The sequence below is a fragment of the Apostichopus japonicus genome, chromosome 16 (assembly GCF_037975245.1).
Source record: "Apostichopus japonicus isolate 1M-3 chromosome 16, ASM3797524v1, whole genome shotgun sequence".
Lineage (NCBI taxonomy): Eukaryota > Metazoa > Echinodermata > Holothuroidea > Aspidochirotida > Stichopodidae > Apostichopus > Apostichopus japonicus.
The window spans coordinates 41,097,424-41,120,402 of record NC_092576.1 but is presented as its reverse complement, the minus strand read 5'-3'; the positions used below and the strand labels follow the sequence as shown (position 1 = coordinate 41,120,402).

Genomic DNA, 22,979 nt, shown 5'->3' with positions numbered 1-22,979 from the left:
TTTATCTCTGAAATCTACAAAACCATCTTCATTTGCGATATTTGACCTCACAATATGGAATTATTGAAGAGAGTAGTACTGATTGTATTTCAGAACTGTTTTTACTGTTGCGATATTTTAATTGAAATGTTAATTAAAAGATTGGATAACTTTCTGACGTAATAAAGCATCTTCACAATTTCTTCTTTAATTTACTTACCTTACTCATGTTTGTAAAATGTTTCTACCCCATTACGTCATGGGTTCCTCATAGTAAGCTTCAATATTTTATAACTGAAGTAGCAGCATGGGTGGAGATGAAAGGATAGAGGAATCAACGCCCGTTGAAAGGCGAGGGTAATCAGGATAATTTTTCTGTTCCCAGAGGTGATTATGTTGAGTTGCTGAATTATTCAGCTGGCTCATATCATGGGAAAATAGATTACCACACTGTATTTTTTCTTTGGTTTATATGGCTGCCTTTTTGGAAGTTTCAAATGAGATAGCTTTAATATAAATATTTAATTGACCCCTTTTCGGAACTAATTGTGAGAACATAATTGTCAGAACGGGTGGACGAACATTTATGTATTTTGCTGAGGAGTAAAAGCAGGCGCTCACTGCACGGACCCGACGCAACTCACCCCAACTAATCGTCGGGGATGAATTGGAGACAATCGGGTCGGCGTGGGGCTGCAGTCGGATTGTATGTTAGCCGCACACTAGCCCGTCGCCACAGCTTAGTCTTCTGCTCATCAGTCTACAGGCGGCAGCCATTTTGAATTTCTTCAACCGTTACCTGACTTTACTACGCTTCCTCATTGGATATCCATTAGAATCGGATCGGATTAGGGTCGTTGACCGACACAATCCGACTCAAATGCTACGCAACGACTGCTACGCAACATTTTTTATGCTCGATTTGGTCACGATTAGGACCAACAGTCTGATCGTGGTCTGGTCGGAAGCAAGATTTCCCGCACACTGGACCAACCCGACTGATTTTTTGTCAGTTGCGTCGGGTCGCAATCGGGTCGGAGAAGTATGCATCTGTCCTTAGGCTAGAAGTCATTTTTGTTTGGAAACATTTACAGTACTACTTTCATTGCCATTATAGTCTCTGCTATTTAGATGTAAGGGATTTAATTTAACCGTTAACTGATATTTGTTTCCTATATTGTTTTGCGTTTTTGTAATTGCTTTAAGGTATTGTTTTCACTTTCTATTTGCACAAAATTTCTGAACAACTTTGTTTATATTTTCTTGTTAAAAGCGCTTTAAGTTTTTTATTGATGGAACGCGTTTATAAACAAAAATGAGCATATGACATACGAATAAATATATGTTAACCCAATGAACTAAGTTCTGCTCTCAAGAGCGTTATATCCTAACCTTACAAGTAAACTCAATTGATTGCCCGCGAGTTTGCGCAGTTGGTGCACATGGTTCTAAAAGACTCAGTAAGAACCCTGTATGACTGTTTTTCAGCAATCGAATACTTACCATTGTATTCAGAATCACAATCGAAGTCACTTGCTATCCTTCACATCGAAGACGAATTTCCAGCACAAGTACCAAATTTGAACAGCTTACATTCAGTTACAGACAAAATGGCGGCTACCATAACCGTCTTGAAGTTGCAAACGAATGATATTTAAAATACAATTGTTTGCGTTAGATAAATTAGCTCTTACAACTTAAACCTTCTTATGAAAAACTGGCGATTGTGATTGCATATGAATCGGTTTATCTGTTGTCTATGTTATCTTTTGTCTGTGTTAAAGTTCATCATTCATGTGACTCTTTACCGTCTCCATCTATATATGTTGTACTTTGCAATATACTTAGTACCTGATACAACTTAATTAGTTGTTTGCTTGGTGACTTGTAAGCGGTTACAGAGTAAATTAATGTTCTACGTTTCATTTGCATACAATAAATTGATACCTTCATTGCCACAATAAGCCTACATGGGATCACTATAACGTACAGATATCTATTAACTGCAACGTGTTTGGTTGGCCACAGTGGTCAACATTCGATAATTTATGCCGACATATGTTCGATTAAATGCTGACATATATTCGATAATTTTTGTCCACTGTGGCCAACCTTAAACGTGTGTGTGAGAGAGAATGGCAGGTGTGTGTGGGGGGGGGGGGGGTAACAACGGGTTGTTATCTTGGACACGTTTCGCCAACTTACTTGCTTTAAAATTATTGTATCGATTTCTACGAAACTTACAAGCACTTATTTTCCTCTTTTTAGTATATGGTGAAACGTGAAATTAAGTAGTTAACTTATCGACACGAAAGCTGAATAACATTTTCACCTCCTTGGTAAATGAATTATTGGGATATGGAATGGATAAAGGAAGCATAAACTAGGCCCAGTAAAGTTCTTGAAATATCCGCGAAACATGATTCAAAGATACCGCCATCTCTTGTAATGAGGGCGGATTAAAGTAGTGTATTAAAAACACCACATTTATGAGAAGACCCATTGATGTAATGTACTTATGCAAGTTAATTTGAAACACGGAATCCGTTTCGACTTGTAAATAGTATGACAATATTACTAAAACAAATATGCATATCTGTTTTTCTAAGTAACTTTTCACTGGAATGTTAAGCTAGATCTAATGATTTTGCACTGGAAATAAAGCCAAAATTAAAATCATATTGTCCATGTTTGTTACACGAAAACAACCAAGTTTAATAAGCGGTATGCAGTGTGCAAATCAAAACACTGTAGGAATAGTAAATGTTGATGACATGTGTGTCTGGCTATCAGACGGTGGGCGTGATTTGCGTTGAAAACCCGACTTTCGTATGCCTTCACTACTCTAACAAAATGTTGTAATTGATATACATTGTTTTGGGTTTGCCGTTAACCTGGCAGTCCTTAAATAGTTTCTTGTTCGTATGGAGTTTACGACCACTATATGAAGGATGATTATCCGTACTATAAGTTTATTTCTTTTCGATGGGTATAAGCCATAAAATCTTAAGATAACTGCAAACACTAAAACAATTCTAACGAAATGTAGTTAAAACTATTCTCACATCGTGAAGATTGTTAAATGAGATCAGACGATACATTGACAGACTAAAATGATCGTCTTTGTTTGATTTAGAAAATGTCCAGGAAAATATCTTTTTAAAGTCTGAAACACCGATAAGTAAAACTTTGGTTTAGGATAGTCACTGTGAATGCGTCTTACATTGTAATAGTTTGTGACGTTTATGGAGTTAAAGAGGATTGGTAATGGCGGTAAAACGAACATTTCTTCATTTTCCTTTGACAATTTTAGTTCTATCTTGGCAAATTCTATGATATAAGTTTTCCTTAACAATGTAGTTAACTTTTAGTTAATTTGAAACACATAGCTTTGCTATGTGATGAGCCAGATTTTCAACTGTAATACCAAGTTGTTGATTCTTAAATATGTAAATTTTCTGAACGAGTTGGCAGTACGCGGAACGCCAACCCTTGTTTTCTAGTGAGAAAGCTATAAGCTACACTAGTAATATCTCAAACTACAAGATGCTTGGCTACTTCAAACAGGTAACATTATGGAAGGTAATAACAGGAAATACTGCAGAGTTAATGTTTTTAAATTTAAATTTGTCTTCGATCTTTGTTCCTTCTCCGTTCCGTTTCTTTTCAATTATTTATTTATTTGATTTTTTGCTGTGGAAAAATTATAACGCAAGATGACACTTCATAAAAAAGTTACCGGAAATCCTAAATCCCTATAGTTAAATTTGACTTGGACAATTTAATGCATAACAGCACTACTTGTATACATGGGTATCATTGGATAAGGTGGATAGTTAATATGCTACTTTGAAAAAGACAACTGAGTCATGTTATGTTTTGATCGGTTAATTATGACACAGTTGAACAGTTACTACAAAAAAGCTGAAAGACGTGAAATGAATAACATATTTTCCTATTATATTTTCCAAACAATTTCACCAACCTTTAATTTCCAATGAATAGTTTTTCACATGATGATTATCGCATATACACTGATAAATTCCTTCATGTATCAGAGACAGGTCATTAATACGTAGTGAATTACTAGAATCGAGTGAAATAGTGTCTTTGATAGGACTTTTCATGCTCGGAATCCAATTAAAAAACAGAACGTCGCTCTCAAATTTCCAAGTTTTGTTTTGCCTTCCACGGCAACAATTTTCAAATATGACAGAATCCGATTTTTCCGACACGATGAGATAATTACCCAAACTGTAGTGGATGCAGTACATTATAACAAGAAGACAGCGTATTTTAATGACAAGCGACATATTTAAATCAATATACTTAATACGGTGGACGACGAACAGGAGCGCAGAATACCTTAATGCTTTTTTAAATACTCAAACGCGATGATTCTTCAATTAAAACACTAAAGAGAAATAACCATTCTATGGCAAAATCAGATATTAAGCACTGTAGTTGACGAAATAGATCCTACTAAGAAATAACCGTTAAGCTTAGCTTTGAATCTCAAACGGACAAAGAACGATTCAATTCCATATACTGCTTGAACTTTCGATTGCTCACAAAATCTACGGAAGCTGCTAAGTACATCTGTGATAATGACGAGTTACAAATTACACGTTTGTTTACAAAGAGTACGCACATTGGCTGAAAAAAACATGTTATGTTTTACTCCTCCGGATAAAACTCGAAAAAACGGCACATATTATAATGTTACGGTAATCACCTTGAATCCATTATATACAGTTTTGTAAACCGCTATTGCCACATAGATTATATGGTGATATGCAAAATCGAGAGCGCTATTATGTTGCGTTCATCGGATAACTAGTTGTTTTATTACCATATTATCCACATGTGAATAAATACTAATAAAAAATATAAATATGACCGGGGCATTTTTGTGGACATGATACCTATATGCCTACTTCGTTCCACCACATATTTATTAAAAAATAACTAAAAACTACGTCCGTTTCAACCCCTATCTGGTAATTATAATGACCCTTTGTGATTTAGAGGTAGGTTTCCTGCAATGTATAAAATTAAAAGTTACTTTTGTTTAAATGAAAAAGCAGCTTAATTTTACAACCATTGCCTTCTTTTTGTAAAATCAGTTTGATAGTAATGCATCTGGAAATGGAAATAGATTTGTCAAACATGATGTATCGGCGGTTCATTTCGTTTGAAGTTTGCCTCTAAAAAGGGGTCACACATCACACTGACCGTCGACTTCCATGTGAGTCCCCCTCCTCCTCACTCCAAAAACCGTCCCAGACTCAATCCTCCTTTCAGAAGCTAATGATTAATGTATAGTCTATCAATGTGTTTTTGGTATAGCTATATTAGACGCGCTTTGCGCGCAGTAGGCTATAGAGACCAGATTTTGTGTAATCGTAAATTTCTAAAATATGAGATCGCAAAATAAAGATAATAAATGCAACTAACATGACAAGTCCTGGGAAGTGTCATCTGGGAGACTTTTTGGCAAAAAAAAAATCATTCTTGATACGCTCCGCGCCCAATCAATGGTGGTGACAATTCCGTTCATCAGATCAACTTCGCCCCTCCCCCTTAAGAAAATTATGGGTCCGCTCCTGCCAACTGTATTAGATTTAACTTTTATTTCAATTAGTTTTTACCGTATGGCGCCGCAATGAAGTCCGTTCAGAAGACACGTTGCTTCGGAACATATTAATTGCAATGGTTTCGGTAACGTCTGCTTCTTTATTGGGGAAGCTGTTTCATATTTTCTGTTTGCTTGACAGTGATAAAGCAAAGGACCTTAGAACCGTCATCCATAGTGTGTAATTTATTGTTAGTAGTGTTCAAACATTCATATTAGGGAGATTCGAAAGCAAACGATTAACATTAATAAATCAATTGGAGGACGCTTGAATTGTTATTGATGGACAAGTCTTCAATTAATGATAGATCAACTTAAAGTTTAGTAATCTTCTAGGCAAATAAAAAAATAAAAGTCTGCTTGTAAGCACAATCTATTGATTAACTTTGGTAATTAGGTTATAAAGTATACACTTATATACCCATCACTCATCAAATTCATGAATGATTATTGGACAGCTTCATTCGGACCCTATTGATGGGAGTCCGAACAATACAGTAATAGCTTACGAAAGTTTCGAATTATGTGTACAGAACAATCAGAGTTTGGGTATTTTTAACGTTAAATATCTTTCACTATCACTATCATTCTACTTGTGATAATAATAAGTAACAGTACGCAGAACGCATGTATTCTTTTCCTAGTAAATATGCACCGATGCTTGCTTCCCACCATTTTACCTTTCGGAAAATTTCGAGTTTTTCCTTGCATGTGAATTTCAACCAGGAATTAACCCTCATGCTGTTGCGATTAGTTAAACAAAATCTATAAGAAATATGAACTTTGATACCGTAGTGCTTGAGGAAAATGCATACCGCGCCATTGTGCTAAATTCGTACAACACACATACACATTGATCTGATTTAAGTAACAACCTAACCTTTGATTCGTACATACCCACGCCCGTGAATCTAATTATCATAACTGGGTATGCTGTAAACATACATGAGATTATGTGTTATTCCTCGCGCCGGTTATATTCTTCGCGCCGGTTTGACATAGGCCTATAAGGTAAGTTTAACATAAAGTATCACTATTAAGATATATATTTATCGATAAAGACATTGCCAAGACAGTTGCCATACATTCTACAGTAATGTTCCATGAACGTTACACGCGACTGTTGCGAAAAGATAACTCAAACGTACACAGGCGTGATTCCACGTCTCCATGATCGTCACGTGGTGTAAGTTAGTCATAAGCCTGGTGGATTACTGCAGGATTTCACAATTACTGGTTCGTGCTACAGTTTAACGATACATTTTGTTAGTGCTCATGGATTTTCGACGCAGAAGGGTGCAAGCTATTACAAATGTGCTTATAGTTATCAATGTAATGTGGTTACGTTAAAATGTACCCAGCTATGCTGTAAAAACAGAACAGATACAATAACATTCGAGAAACGGTAACTCAAAAGAAGGAACATAAACATGCATAGCTTTAAGTCCACGAAGGTCGCCATGATCGTCACGTGATGTAAGCTAGTTATGCCTGGTGGATAACTGCAGGGTTTTACAAATACTGGTTCATGCTACAGTTTAACGATAAATTAAGTGTTAGTGTTCATGGATTTTCAACGAAGAAGGAATCTGAGGGCCAAAAGTTATAAATTTACATGTATGCGTTACGTAGTTCTCAATGTAATGTGGTTGATGCACCCAGCTGTGCTGTAAACAGAACCGATACAATAACGTTCGCATTTAATGTAGCAACCTGCAACATCACACTGATAAACCATGTTCTACTCGCCAGACTGAGTTTGATAGCATAGTACTGAACTATGACATATAACAATTATGTAACAAAGCAAGCTTATAACTCTGTTTGCATGAGGAATCGAATCCCAAAATGATTTTAGTTTATTCCCTTTTACTATACCTTTGCTAAGTTACTACGTTAAACCACATGACGTTTATATTCTGCAGCTCTCTGACGTCAAATAAAATGGCAAATAAGGCAGCACAGGCTATATTTCTCATGGTTCTTGCTAATATTTCCTTAGGTGAGTAACTATCCAAAGTAATGTTTTCACATAGTCATACTTCAACTTCCTATGTCAACTTCCTATGTGCTGACCTGTTATTAAATTAGTTTGTCGTCAAAGCCATAGTAAGTAGTATAAAGTTAATGCGTCGAACTGACCATACCAAGAATCCGTAGTATCAACAGTAATAATATATTCTATAAGATTTGATATGGTTTGGATATGTGCACTATATATGTTACAATTAAGTTCAATAGCTGAAATAAAAGAAAATACAAATTTTTCCATTTTGTTTTCAATCGATCTATGAATATTATTAGCACCTAGAAATATAATTGAAAATCGACAAAGACTTATCGACTTAACAATGGTAGTTAAAGTCTTTAGTCTTTAACGCCTTTTTTAATAATCCTTAGAGGTATTATGTAAATCAAAAGTTCAAATACCCCAAAACTGTTTTCTGCCATTTTCTGCTTGTCAGTTCGTTGGAAAAAGTAATTTAACTACAAGATATCTAGAAAATCATAAGTTAAATTTGAAAATAGTATTTATGTAGTTTTCAAAGGTCAAGGGCAAAGATCAATGTAGATCCATTCCATTATAGAAGGCATGAGATCTACAACTCCATGGATTGCCATCTTGTCTATCAGGTTTTCAATTGATCCATGAATATTATTATCACCACGGAATCTGATTGAGAATCGATAAGGACTTAACGATTTGTTTGGAGTTAAAGTCTTCAGTCTCTTAAACAAGAGTTTTTTTTTTTCAACATTTGCAAATCCTAAGACGTATTATGAACTATGATATTGTATTTCCTTACCTAACAGCTGCCCAAAATGGATGTAAATCTCCTCAGTATCTTGAGATTGGAAAAACAGGGACGATTGTTTGTAGCTTCAGTGATAACTTCTCTAGCATTCATTGGTATTATAAGCTTACCATAACAGACGGTCCAGCAACAGTAAGCCTCATCACTAACCAAAATGCTGAAGGGGCAGGTTATGACTCAGGGGAATTCGACATCCGATCAGATGGATCATTAATAATCAACAACGTATCGGTGGAACACGAAATCAAATTCACGGTGTATGAATATGAAACGGATCAGGAAAGCCTAGCAAGGCATGATATCGATCTAATTACCTATAGTAAGTAAATACTATATATTTACTGGATTCAAACCATTGTATCTTTTACTTCTTTTTATATATGAGACAACTTATTTACTTTATTTTAACTTTGAATATAATTCGAAAATTATGAGTCCTCATGATTCAACGTAATATGAAGCCATAGTAATGGATTGATGAATTTTATTATAATTATTGACATCATAAGCTCTACACAAAAGTACATAATCAAGAACGTGTCTGTCGGACATGAAACCAGATTCACTATGTATGAATGCAAAACTGATCAGAACAGCCTAGCAAGATATTTATATTGATATAAGTCCTACAGTGAGCATAACATCCATTATATTCAAACCTTCAAAGTGTTTAGCAATCATTGTCTACCTCGAATATCATGAACCTGACTGTTCATTGAAGACATAAAACTATATTCTATAGATTATTTGACACCTCCAAAATTGTTGGTATTGTTTATTAGTTAATTCGCATGTTATTACAATAAGTAGGCCTAAATAATACCTGATCTAATGTGAGAGGAGGACTATCTAGAAGATGTGGTAAGTAAGTGTTATAGCCCAAAATGTGTTCCGAAAGAAAAAGGCCGTCGAGACAAATGATACTGGGATCCAATTTCCTGGAAACGTGGTATGAAAACTAAGGCTTGCAGTTAAACCTCCAATAAAATGGTCCACTATAAAGTATGCATCACCTACCAGTTTTACTGAAAATCCGTCTTTATCTTTTCTTTCATCTCCAAATTTCTAGTTCGGCCGAACCCACCTTTCCCTGTTGTTGACGATTGTGACATACAAAGTAGCGTATGTTATATCCAATGGAAACAGGGACGATCAATAACGTGTCGAATGCAGGAAGCTAGACCTGCCATGTCATTAACATGGCTGGCCAACACTGTAGAAGGTTACATACAATTAAACAACATAACCATTTTCAAACACAAGACGAGCACGTGGACAAGTTTCCTGACTGTTACTGAACCTTTCATACAATCATCATACCTGTCTCTACTCGTTTGTAAAGCCGCCGATCCGCTTAATTTGCTGGTGCATAGCGAGGCATTGACTTTGGTTCATAACAAAGGGAAGGAAACATCCCAGGTTGATACAACAGAAGTATCAGTTGCGCGAAACGAGAAGATAGAGCTTCCATGCATTGATGGTCATCATTTGCTTCTCGTCTGGGAAATGATCTCTACAGAGGACAATATTAGCACACCTGTTGTTGTCGATGTGGATACAGCCAATGCAACATACGTAATATCAAGAGATTATGAGTTACGAGAAGGGAATTTAATATTACGTGATGTACAACTGAGACACGAGGGAATATACATGTGCACATACACTCACGGTACTATGGGAGGTGTCATGTTATTCAATCTCGTTGTATATGGTAAGTGCTATACCTAGTTGCGGATGACAATGGTTTTAATAACCTCGCTACGATGCTATTATTTTTATGTACGACGATCGCTGTCTGTATCCCCACGCCCCTCCGCCCCCCCCCCCCTCTTTTATTTAGAATTTCAAATCAGAGTTTCATCAGTCAATCGTAGTTATATATCAATACTCGAGTAGCAATTCAATCATATTTGTTTCCTTTCCTGCAGAAAATCCAATCCCAAACTATCCCATCATTGATGGGTGTACTCAGGATCGCTATTGTGTACTAGATGTAAACTATAACGAAATATTAAGGTGCGCCGTGAAGGGCATACGGCCAGAGGTAGACTTAGAGTGGAGAGTGTACCACGACGACTCTGCACAGATGATTACATTCCATGGACAAAAGCAGCTGAAAACAAAATCCATTGACGGCACATTTGACATAATCCTTACGACAGAGTTCACTGTCAAAGACACGTCAAATGACAGACTAACTGTCGAATGCAGAGCTGTAGGAACAAATGCAAAACTTTTTCAACTTACCTCCAAAGCTGAATTATTATTTCAAGGAATAGGTTAGTTCAACATCCATTAACATGAATCAGATCATAAATTATGCTCAATATTAAAATGTCTACAATTTATGTTATGGTTTATTACATCTATTTTATCTTCATGCCTGCTGCCTTCCTACCATGAATACCCATTGATTTAAGTGTTCATTCCCAGACTCCAAATTACACAAGTTCATATCAATTTCATTTTAATAATAAAGATACAGTTGTACGAAATTCAATGTTCAATATTATATTTTCGATTTTGACTAATTTATATCATTAGGGTAAGCATTTCCCATCATATGGTATGTACTGTATATACTGTCTACATATATTCTCTACACAGTAGAACCACAGACAACTAACAAAATCGTCAACACAGACGGTAGTCTTCCACCTACAATCAACAATCAATATACTTTTGTTTTCATCATTATCCTCGTCGTCGCGGTTGGTATACTAATGGGAGCTTGTTGCATCTACTTAGGTATTGTTTTTTTTTTGTTCTCACAACAGACAAATGATTCACTAATTACAAATTGTTCTTTCAGAATTTGTTAATATTTTCTCACGCTGCTTTCTTGATTTCTATACAAGATTTTCTACACTTTCATGTCTTGTTGTTTTCTTTTTGCTTCCTTCCTTTTCACTCGTGCTATCGAAAAGAAAATAAGGTCTCATTACTTAACTTATATAAGTTTGACTTACACCCCAGCAAAGAAATAATGAATACGTATTGTAACCAATTTGTGGAGCAAAGAACTTATAATAATGACTAGGGAATGCATTCTGCAATTAAACAGCAATCCTTCTTTTAATAAACTGTTTAACTTATGTATATTTTATGTTATTTATTACCTTACAGTACCTTCTTTCTTATCTCTACTAACGAACAGGTGCACAGAAATGTACTATCTTTTTGTATATGAACGAACCTTCTTGGAATGTATATTTTATTTATAAATAGAAATGTATCAAGTTTTTTTTCTTCGTTGCTCCTGGAAGGTTATCGAAAGACGAGAGATCCACAGGTATCCACAGCAAACATTGAAGAGGTAACTTAAGTTCATCAAATCTTCGCATCGGTTATGTTTTAAGCATCAATCATTGCAGATTAAAAAGAAGTTGTTCAAGCGTATTAAGCAAGTTTAGCTTTACCACAACATTGAAGAAATGTTCCTAAGGTATACATATTTATTATGCTGAGTATGGAAGATTATTCAACTTTAATTGTGAAACAGATCCAAAAGATATGTAACTTATGATCATATATTACACGTTGAGGAGAGCTTAGCAAGAACTTTAACTGCATCATCAAATAGTTAACGAATTTTATTGCTAGACTCAAGAAGATGGTACTGCAAACTCTGCAGAATATTTCACATTCCATATTTCATTTTATGATTTCCATTTTTTATCTTTCCACAGAACGTGCCAATGGTACAGAATGCAGGTAAAGTTGTGATCATCACTCGTATAACGCCAAATTATGCTACCAAAAGTTTCAATTAACTTTTTATATAACGAACCGTAATAATAAGAGCTACCTTTTCTAACACGGTATCTTAAATTACATATTCAATAAAGTTGTTGAAACTAATTTATGCAAATTCTCCGGTAATCACCATGACATAAGTCCTTTATTGTATTTATTTGGTTGTTATTTTTCCTCAGAATCTGATGCACTGGAAACCTTCATCACACAGCTAAAATTAAACTACGAAAATCTCTACAGCGGAATCAAACCAATACCGTTCATGCAAGATCGCTGCACCGTGCACGAATTGTATGTTGAAGGTGGCATTGAATACTTATTAAAGGGCCAAGCAATGAAGCAAAAATGGGAACGCTTTGATTCCTATAAAAATTTGTTCACGCATCCACAGCTGAGAGGTAATCGCTGGATAATTGAGGCTGAACCAGGGTACGGTAAGTCAACTCTAGCTCTACAACTTGCTTATGAATGGTGCCATGAAGTTCCAGGATCATCTCTGTGCTCCATAGACATATTTCTTTTAATCAGACTAAGACAATTGAAAGGCGTTTCATCAATCTATGAAGCAATCAAGAGGTTTATTTTGCCCACAAATTCTCAATTCACTATCGAGGAAATTAAGAGTTTCATCGATAAATGTCCTTCTTTGATGATCATATTGGATGGTTTTGACGAATACCCAGAAAAGGAGGTGGAGAACTCGGACATATTCAATATTCTTCAACGAAAAATGTTCCCTGATTGTAAAGTTTTGTTAACAACAAGATCGTCACGGCTTCCCAAGGAATACGCAGCGCAGACTAATCATCTTAGGCTCACAGGATTCAAATCCGAAGCGCAGGTAGAATATTTGCAAAAGGTTGTGACGATCAACGGCTACAAGTCCTTCGAAAATCCAATCAAGGAATGGCTAGAAGAAAATCCTGTTCTTAAAGAGCTCTGCGTGGTTCCACTATTTTTTGTCATGTACGCTCATCTTAGTTTACAGAGTGACGCCTTTAAGAACTGTACTTCAATGACAAGCTTTTTTCGTTATATGATCACGTGCCTTCACAGTCACATGAAATCAAAGTTCAAAGATGAGAACGTTGAGAAATTTGAGATAAATGAAAACAATCATCAACAGCTTGACGAGTTATGCTTTTCAAAGCTCAACGGTCATTCGTTTAATCCTGACATGGACAAAGAAGACTTAGTTCAAAAGCTAGGAAAAGATTTCCTTGACCAATACTTAACTATTGGGATATTACGAGAAGAAGAAACCCTTGTGATGTCCAATCAACCAGGCATTGAAGCTTCAGAGCACGTAAAGATCGTTTCAAAGATTAGTTTTTATCACAGCCTGTTTTGTGAGTGGTATGCAGCCCATCACCTTGCTAGTGTCTTGGATAAAGTTACATTAGACGACGAACTTGAAGAAGATGGGTTAGAGATACTGGAAGATTTGGATCCAATTCAGCTTCAGTACGTTGTTAGATTTGCATGCGGTATTAAACCAACTGCAGCGAAACATATTCTAGACCATCTGAAGATAAGCCAGGAGGGTATCGAAGCCCTTCCGATTCTATGCATTCTCGAACAGGTTGGAAATGTTGACAAAATTGTAGAAAACCTACGAGAAGTTTGCTCAGGAACTCTGCAAATAAGAGATCAGGACAACAAAATAATTCAGAGATCGGTCATCACGATACTGGAACTAGCTGCAAGTAGACAGGTAAAACCACAGTTTTGTAGTTTATATGATTAATTATTACTCTTTTAAGACGTTTATTCTTTAATATGATGCAAAATTATTAGACTGTCAATGATTTTGCCATAGACAACACTCATTTAAATAATTTGTTTGGTATATTAAGATACTTCACTTAGCCATCATTCGGTATCTATCTGTGTAAAGCACAATAGTAACGTAAGTGTTTTAGTACGTATTTATCAAGAAAGTTTCGCGGTGTTTTCATTTTGTAAGGTGTATAAAAATCAATCTTAAAGGATTTTGTTTTTCTTGTTATACAGATTACAATTCCGAAAGTTATTCTCATCGAATCTTTCAAACGAGTTGACACCGAAAACAATGCGATCGTTTTGAACTCTGAAGTATTCGTGCCAGAACTATGTGACGTCAGCCAATTATCCTTCGAGCACAAAGAAATGGAGTTTAGTCACGAGATTCTGGAAGACATCTTTAAATATATCTCTCATTGCAGGAATATTAAAGAAAGCAGGTATGAAAACAGTATATCAGTAACGCTAACATGTTTAATATTTAATTTTGCTTTACAACATTATTTGATATCATGAAAATAACACATTTGTTTACTCAGAGAATGCAATAATCATGTTTATAGTTATATATGTTTAAGACTGAGTTTTAGCGTAAGCAATTCATGAAAATAACACATTTGTTTACTCAGAGAATGCAATAATCATGTTTATAGTTATATATGTTTAAGACTGAGTTTAAGCGTCAACAATTCATGAAGGATAAAGATTTCCCACGAACTTCGTCTGTCATCTGTCCATTGACTAGATGCTATCGGATTCTTTAAATTTCACTTAGATAACACATTACTGAGGAGTTTATGGTATAGGTTTGTAACCAATAGGATGATATCAACTAACGTCGTCTGTAAACAAAATTTTCTAAATGAAAAGTTTATATCCTTGAATTTTTGTAAGGAAAATTGTGACACCTGCACCTATGTAAATGACATGATGATATTAATTCAAATCGTGACACTTCTAAAACCAAGTTATCCCGTTTTCTTAATTTCAGATTCCTTTACAGCTTATTACCTTACAAGGTCGATGCAAAACCTGTTCTAAGACAGCTGAGCGCCAAAAATGTCAAAGGCATGATTTTTACCATTTTGAAACATAGTAATAATAGGTGCAAACAAATTGCAACTATCCAATTAGGGGACCGCAATTTGATAAGAAGGCATATTTTTGTATCCTTTTGTATCATTTAGGGGTTTTTATATATTGTAACGAGCAAACGAGTACTCGCGACTGACGACAAGTGGCTTATCACTTTCTTGAAAAACATTTCCTTTCTCATTTGAACTGCTTTATAACAGAAGTTTCTCTGGAGATCTTGATAATGGATTAACTCAATGATATTTGAACTATTTCATACCATTAAATTTATTACTATATCTTAAATATAGAATTCTCTATTTACTTTGAAACATATTAACAGATCATCCAACCGATTTTCTTGTTAAAGTAACTTCTTGAGGTCGGTTATCAACTTTGACAACTTTACGAGCATTGATCATTTTGTAGATATTAGATTTAATTACAGTTAGTCACTTGCCATGATGTGTCCACATCAAGGAATTTTGAGTAATTAATTTTAGAACTTCAGTCCTCAACATTTTGTCGTCCTTTTGTTGTGGCATAGCAAACACAGTAAGTTAAAACAAATTCTCCTTTTATCTTTACTCGACTATTTTGATTGAAGCTTTGCTTGGTAATCTACAGAGCTCTTTTGATATTTAAGTTTAGTACAAACAGGACATTTATCAAAACCAACTGAAGACCTTGCTTTAAGCAGATTTCCAACGCGCTTTTCCTAACGCTTAGAATGATACATGATTTCGGAAACGCACATGTGATGATTAAATCTTGTAACATGCTTGTCTTTGTTTTCGCTTTCCTTACAGTATGTTGGTTTCCGTCGTCAATACGATTTGATCTAGATTTAAACTCCGGCTATTGGGTGGTAAGAGTCTGAATAGATACAAGCTGTATTTATTAATTTTTATCTATCAGTGTAAATAGTTGAAACCTGATATGATACTTTATGTACCATATTTCAACCACCTTCTGGCTGTTGTCTTTAGAGTGATATTTCAGTGGCTTAAAGGACTTTGGATAGCCTTGGAGTCAAAACTAACCTCACTCAAATCTTCTTGTGGTTTCTATGAATTGGGAATGACACATTTACATACATACGATGAGGTAAAAGTGCTCTTATTACAATAAGATTATAAGATTAAATTGATTCACAAATATCCGTGTTATACTTCCAATAAGAATCAGACGTGCTACTTATTCGAATTATCGTAATATAAATTGTGTGCATATTTGCTTTTCACAGAAAAACATCGGTTCGTCCCGCATGACCGAACAGGAATACAAAAAAATGGTAAGTGTTTTTTTCGTTAGATTTTCGGGATTATTTCGGAGTAATTGTAAGTTCAAATTGAGCTACATTTGTACAATAAACTGATAACTAAGCTCATACAGCTACTTCTGGTTAAATCAGAAACGTACTATTCATATGTGTATATGCATGTATGTTAGATCAATTGTCAATGGTGCAGATCAAAGGTTATGTGGAGTCACATAAGTTGACATTAACGGGAGTTTTAAAATTTCACTGCTGTAAATTCGTCTTCTCCTTCTTATTGCATCTCGAAAATGGATGTTATCATAAGTTAGATTTAAAGTAAACAAGATGAAGTATGGAATGACCCTTTGACTTTCCTATGAGATTTTATCAGCGAATATTCTCTCTTTTTATTTATTTTTGTAAATGTTAGGTCAACATGAACATATTCTCTGAAGGCAACTATTTATTGTTGTCTTCAGTACAGTTGTAGCTGAGTATAAATCAGCTAATACATTATTGTCATTGACTTCTTCGATAGGTTGCGGCCTTCCGTGTTTTCGAGGAATGAAGGAATTCGGTTCATCATCAACTTTGGCTTGCCATTTTCGTTTTCTAGAACGTTTGATATGGGCAATATGATGACACAAGTGTCTGTCGTCGTGAATTTGCAAAGTGTGTATGTCGACTAACTTAGTAAGCTGAAAATTTTAAAGTATATGAAACGTTAATTTGGATGACATTGTCCTTGGATCAACGCCCAACGCTATCTGCGTTCCATTTCACGGATTAACACCGAAAAATTATTTCCTTTTTAATTTAAATTAGCTGACACAAACACTTATGACACAAGGAACTAAGTGGCTGTTGTATGACAGGGGAAGGGGAGTGCACCCGTAAAAGATGTGTGTTTGTTGGGCATATGGCTCTCTTTTGATGCTTACTACCTTCCTTCATGTACATGCAGCATTGGTATAGTTTTACAAGATAAACACGTATTCTCTGTTAACTTTTCTACGTACTGAAGTTACACTTTATGTTATTCACTGTTGTCCTGTTGGTCACTAAGTAGTATATTTTCTAAATGAAACTAAACATTAAATTTCGAAATTGTCTAGCTCAGAAACACCCTTTATAAAACACTAGTTTCAACTGTGAGTGGAATTTGGAGGGTCAATTTTTTAGTAAACACCTCTGTGCTCTACAAAGATGTAAAAACCTTAGAAAAATATTCTTAATAATTGCTTTTCATTATTTCGAAACCGATAGTACTTATTTACATTAGAATATATAGTTTGATTGTAACTGATTTTTCCATCACAGCTGTATTCATTCGACAACAGACGTATTCTACTAGGTTGGTTGGCCCTTTCTGAAACAGAAAGGAGTATACTCTTGAGGTACAAAGGGCATTTATTAATCATATCTGTACAATCGCCTGTAGAGACTATATAGCATGTATATCGTTCATGCTGACGTGACCTGATATGTGGAGTGGCTTGATTGTTCATCAATAAACAAACACCCAGTGATAAAGATAAACTAGATTAAGGCGATTTACATCACGCTATTTGAACTCTACATACAGACTTGGAATAAAGATAAAGTAGTTTAAAGCGATATATATCTTAATTATTTTATAAAAAAAATTAAAAGATATATTTTCCACAATGTTTCACAATATCCAAGCAAGATAGAAATATTATTTAATTATTTCAAATAAATGAAGTCATATTGTCATGTGTTCTAAAGTTTCTCGAAAAGCTACTTATATAATTCCTTGAGGTTGGATTTGGTTTCAGGTAGTTGTGATCATACATTCACATAATAACATTTATTCACTTGTTGTTAGCTTTTCGCACAGGTGTGTAATTTGTTTAGGTCGTGTGATTCACAATAGGTAAATATATAGCGATATCATTCTACTCCTACTAGGCAAACCAACTGTGCAATGAGAATCAGAATAAGAAATCCACATGAGAGTGGCAAAATTCGCGAGGAGCCGATTGGCAATAAGAGTAGTCTTGAGCCAGGCGCAAAATGAATTAGCAGTTGCCTTTTGTAGTATAAATTACAGAAATTAACATAATTGGGTGTTCTGCGTGGGTGTTTTTTTTATGGACAGCTAATATATGATATGTTATGATACCCGGCGCTGATCCAGTGTTTTGGGTTGCACATTCCCGTCCCCATTTCCCATGGTTTATAAACCGCACTACAAAGGAATAGTTCTTTTAAGCACATGTATGATTATTTATATACCATATGAACTCTTGCGAGTTTCACCTTTCACCCATCACTGATGTAGTCGATTTCCTTCAGCCTCCTGAATTCCACTGTATCATACTTTACCAAATAGTAACTCTACAAAAATTTCTTCGTTAACGTCGTATGTTGACTTAAATCATGAAATGACTCGAGTCCAATTTGCTACATTTTGGCTGTAAAAATGAATTCCAGAAATGAAAATGGTTTAGTGTTTAACATATGTTGTGTTTAGTGCTATTTATAGGCCTAATTCATGGCCTAATGATGCCTTCAAATGCTTCATTAGATTTACTAACTTTTAACGGTGAGAATACCTTCCACAATAGAATATTAATAAACGCATTCATTTGCACCTGGATCTTATATTAAGGTTCATGTTCCTACCTTAATCAGAGGAGGGGATTGAATTTGCCCACGCCCACCTCCCTTTGCCAACCTTTGACATTATTTGCACTCAACAGGCAAAATAAAAAATAAAATCATACTCCAAAAATAAAATCAAAACGTAAGTTTAAACAATTCAATAAAAAAACGGATAATTTTGTTTAGGGGAACATAGAAATATTAACTTCATTATGAATGAATGTGAAACACACTACATTACTTGTATGCCTTTAACGTCTGTGCAGTGGACATTATTAATGAAACATGAAAGATATTGAGTAATTAAATATATACGTATTGTCCGTTGAATGAATACTTAAAAAGGTCATTGAAGATAACATTATATTGACTGATATGTTGCAATCATTTATTTACCTTGCACAGACTGAAGTTGTAGCGTGACCTATTACAAGTCCAGACTATCATCACATTCCCTACTTGATATCTGCACACATAAGTCAGAAATGGAGAAATTAGTTATAAGAATGTAAAATTTCTCCAATTTTATTATCTCCATCATTGTGTCTATTCAGCCAAAATTGATGTTTATAATGTGTATTGAAATACGTTCCTACTGACAAGTCTCTGCATCTTACCATCAACTTGTACAGCAAATGTGATAAGTCGCAACGTGCGGTGCTGTTTAAAATCTAGTATATACATTTTACTATTTACTAACACTTTCAATATATACATACAATAATGACATGAGTTCTTGAAAAGATAAGTTTCCAATAAAAACACACTCTTCTATCTCCAATATGTTTGTTTATTTCTTGCTTTCTTATAAGAAATATTGATGCATTTTTTTCTGGTTCAATCTGTTTCATATGAAATGGTGAGCATTATAAGACTACGTCTACCAATCCTCAAGTCAGGTTAAGATATGTTCAAACCAACCAATTCACAACCAAAAGTTAACAAATTATTCACAAACATATATGACTAACCCCTAATTGTTAAAAATGTGATATTTTTATTACGTCTGTTGTCGCTTGCAAATATTGCTATGGTGGAAAATAAAGATCAAAAGTAATTACCAGCAATTGTAATTTTTCCCTACTTCTACGATCGAGTTCTTCGCTATAATGCAAACATTTTACTATGTTTTAATGTAATGATATTTCGATATCAATACTATGAATGTTCCTTATTCGCCTTTATATTTACATTATGTTTATTCAATTAATAATTGTTTTTGTTTTCCCCTTATTGATATTTTATCTCTTGTGCATGTGTAAGATATGGCTCATTCTTATAAACTCACCTGCCTCTTTTGGGTTGCTATTAAGTCTAATCTATATTTTTACTTTTTGAATGTTTACAATGTTACTGGTTTTGACTTAAATAAATGTATTGAAAGCTCAAAATCATACTACTTGCTTACGATAACATTCACAGTACAAGTACTGTCTGTTAACTCGGTAGAGCAAACAGAAACCATATTGGAGGTTACTCAAAAATATTTGAAACAAAATACTAATCACTAACAAACCTTCCACTTCCAATGAGTAATTTTTCACAGAAATATCGTTGCACATACACTGATAGACGCCTTCATGTAAGAGAGATACGTTACTTATACATAGTGAACTATTAACATCAAGCGAAACAGTGTCTTTGATAACATTCTCCAGTGGAATCCATTTGAAAAAGAGAAAATTTTCTTTAAATTTCCAGTTAATCGTTTGCGTTGTCTCGCAACAAGTTTCAAGTAAAACAGAATCGGAAAAGGTCTTCACTATTCGGGAATTTGCCCATGTATGATGTAAGACAAACGTTGACAATAGGAAAATTAGAACCTTTGCAGCAGACATTATAATAGCAAAAAAAAGTTTACTTTTTCTAAAAATACAAGACACGATAACCATGAAATATACAGCTCATCTTTTAAAAGTTCACGAAGCAGAAGGGTTGATTTCGCTTGAAAGAAACATTATATCTTGATATTATAGAAGAGCAAACAGTTTCCTTCCGCGTAAGGTGTTGATCGACTAGAAGGAGCAAGTTTTGATAAACCCCCATTGAAATTTACTACGACTTTCAGTTCATTATTATTCATACGGATGCCTTTAACACCTGGAATACAACAGCAATAAAACTGCGATCGATTAGAGGACTGAACAATGATATCATTATTAAAACACAATAAAATATGTTATTCAATTAAATGAATATATGAACTATATTATTTGTAGTAAATATATTGTTAATATATCGAGTATCGGATGCAATCTCTTATGGCACATACTGCTATTTAAGGGAATAACATAGTTTTCTGAATTTCAAATTATGTCACTAATAGGAAATGTGTTGGCTCCCCAATCCAACTCCCTGCGCATATCACTGCAATACCATACGTTAATCTTTGTACTACCAGAATTAGTATATTCACTTACAATGCCTCTATATAATAATATAAGTAATGCTGTAGAAATACAATACAATTTGACTGGTATATTCCTGACACGCTACTGGTTTTTGAGAGAAAGAGTTTTGCATGGCAACACCCCCCCCCCACCCCCAACCCTTCATCTACCTCTGCATGTCACTGAAATACCATACGTTACTTTTTGTAATGGCAGAACGTTTATATTCACTAACGCCACTATATAATTATAGAAGTAGTGCCATAGACATGATATCTGATACATTTTACAAATTGACTGGTATATTCCTGAAGGCATCCGGTTTCCGAGGCACAGAGTTTGTCAAATCTTACACCATACTCTCAAGAACCTAATTTAGTGTATGTATTCATGCTTCTGTGTATGTGAAAACAGTGTAGAGTGCAACCACTTTACTGGGGCTAAAATGTTGAGTTTGTCGAAGGAAGGCGTTTCCCTTCATATTTGAGAAAATTTGGTAAAATGGAGTGTTGTAGTATGCAGAATGGTTTTTACTTTTGAAGCAATGTTGAATACTTTTTTTGAATATTTATAGGCGGTACCACACCTGAATGTATTTTTTGCTTGTACATTCTGGTTGCGAGATGTTTATGGTTTTGCGCCTCTGGAATACACTTGAAGTTGTTACTAGCATTTGGATATAACTTGATGTCGGCGACACCAAGACATGTACCATTTCAACAATATATGTTATTCCTCTTTTGGAGATTTGTGAATAATAATAATAATATTAGGCATTTAGCTACGCTATTCATGGTAAACCATATCACATCGCTTACAGACGTTATATTACCCCTGCTCAATGATAACCTGTCCCAGAGACAATCCCTCCAGTTGGCAACAGTTATATACTGCGCCCAATGACAAGTTACCTCACGGGTACCCATTTAACCCTGGGTCGAGAAAGGCAAGTGAGATATAGCATCTTGCCCAATGACACAACGTAATGAACTAGGCAGGAATCGAACCAGCAATCCTTGGATCACGATTCCGACGCCATAGCCAATTGGCCACCACGCTCTCAACGAATGTACATCCAGTTGCCTGCCTCAAATAATAAAGCCCGGAAATTCGAAATACAGAACTTTTTTGCGGTATTAAGGAAAGCGTTGCATTTCAAAGTTAATTTTATGAAGAAAAACCATCAAATTCTCAGTTACCTTGGTAATTACTAAAGGTTACAAGACTATTAAAAAACATTTTATGTCCAAAAAAAAATAATCAAGGGAGAAATTGATACCTTAATTTCCAAACCTCGTATATTTGCCTATAATTGAATGGTTTTCTGTGCAATTTTCATGAATTAACATATAGTAGATTGTGCTTTCATGTACCATGACCGTTGTGGTGGAGTGCGATACAGATACATTAAAAATGCAAGTGTAATTACATTTTCGTGAATGTACGTATACGATGGAGACATCACACATACCTCTCCTTGTTAATTATGCGTTTAAAACAACATTTCAGGGAGATTTTAAGATGAGTGACTTTCTGTGTAGTTATCTCAAGTATCCTCTTATTATGGAATTCAGTCCAACCTTCCTTAAGAAAACGACACGTAAACGTCCATTGTCATCCATAAGGCAATAATCTTTTGAAAGATGTACCGAAGT

The 22,979-nt window shown here is 34.9% G+C and overlaps 3 protein-coding genes across 3 annotated transcripts in view; 2 read left to right on the top strand and 1 right to left on the bottom strand.

The window, feature by feature from the left end:
- The window catches only part of LOC139982680 (uncharacterized), a 214,111-nt gene extending 209,831 nt beyond the window's left edge, over positions 1-4,280 (bottom strand). The window contains exon 1 of the mRNA XM_071995722.1: positions 3,965-4,280. The gene's annotated coding sequence lies outside the window, so the exon portion shown is untranslated. The remainder of the gene's footprint in view (positions 1-3,964) is intronic.
- A 4,152-nt stretch (positions 4,281-8,432) lies between these two features.
- Positions 8,433-12,206, top strand: LOC139983169 (uncharacterized). Its single transcript, XM_071996548.1, has 6 exons — positions 8,433-8,749; positions 9,500-10,144; positions 10,362-10,712; positions 11,041-11,181; positions 11,700-11,749; positions 12,123-12,206. Exons 2-6 carry the CDS (start codon positions 9,598-9,600, stop codon positions 12,204-12,206), a joined length of 1,173 nt encoding a protein of 390 aa, XP_071852649.1. The 5' UTR covers positions 8,433-8,749; positions 9,500-9,597.
- A 156-nt stretch (positions 12,207-12,362) lies between these two features.
- Positions 12,363-19,029, top strand: LOC139983168 (uncharacterized). The gene is made up of 6 exons (XM_071996547.1): positions 12,363-13,903; positions 14,203-14,411; positions 14,963-15,039; positions 15,855-15,913; positions 16,292-16,339; positions 16,845-19,029. The coding sequence occupies exons 1-6, from the start codon at positions 12,452-12,454 to the stop codon at positions 16,872-16,874; spliced, it is 1,875 nt and encodes a 624-aa protein (XP_071852648.1). The 5' UTR covers positions 12,363-12,451; the 3' UTR covers positions 16,875-19,029.
- Positions 19,030-22,979: the final 3,950 nt, after the last annotated feature.

What these genes read in the sequence shown, in the direction of transcription:
- LOC139983169 (XM_071996548.1), top strand. Translation starts at nt 9,598, where the DNA reads ATGCAGGAAGCTAGACCTGCCATGTCATTAACATGGCTGGCCAACACT. An exon ending in ATTATTATTTCAAGGAATAG is followed by an intron (nt 10,713 to 11,040) that starts GTTAGTTCAACA and finishes TTCTCTACACAG; the next exon opens with TAGAACCACAGACAACTAAC. An exon ending in AGCTTGTTGCATCTACTTAG is followed by an intron (nt 11,182 to 11,699) that starts GTATTGTTTTTT and finishes TGCTCCTGGAAG; the next exon opens with GTTATCGAAAGACGAGAGAT.
- LOC139983168 (XM_071996547.1), top strand. Translation starts at nt 12,452, where the DNA reads ATGCAAGATCGCTGCACCGTGCACGAATTGTATGTTGAAGGTGGCATT. An exon ending in AGGAATATTAAAGAAAGCAG is followed by an intron (nt 14,412 to 14,962) that starts GTATGAAAACAG and finishes TCTTAATTTCAG; the next exon opens with ATTCCTTTACAGCTTATTAC. An exon ending in TAAACTCCGGCTATTGGGTG is followed by an intron (nt 15,914 to 16,291) that starts GTAAGAGTCTGA and finishes TGCTTTTCACAG; the next exon opens with AAAAACATCGGTTCGTCCCG.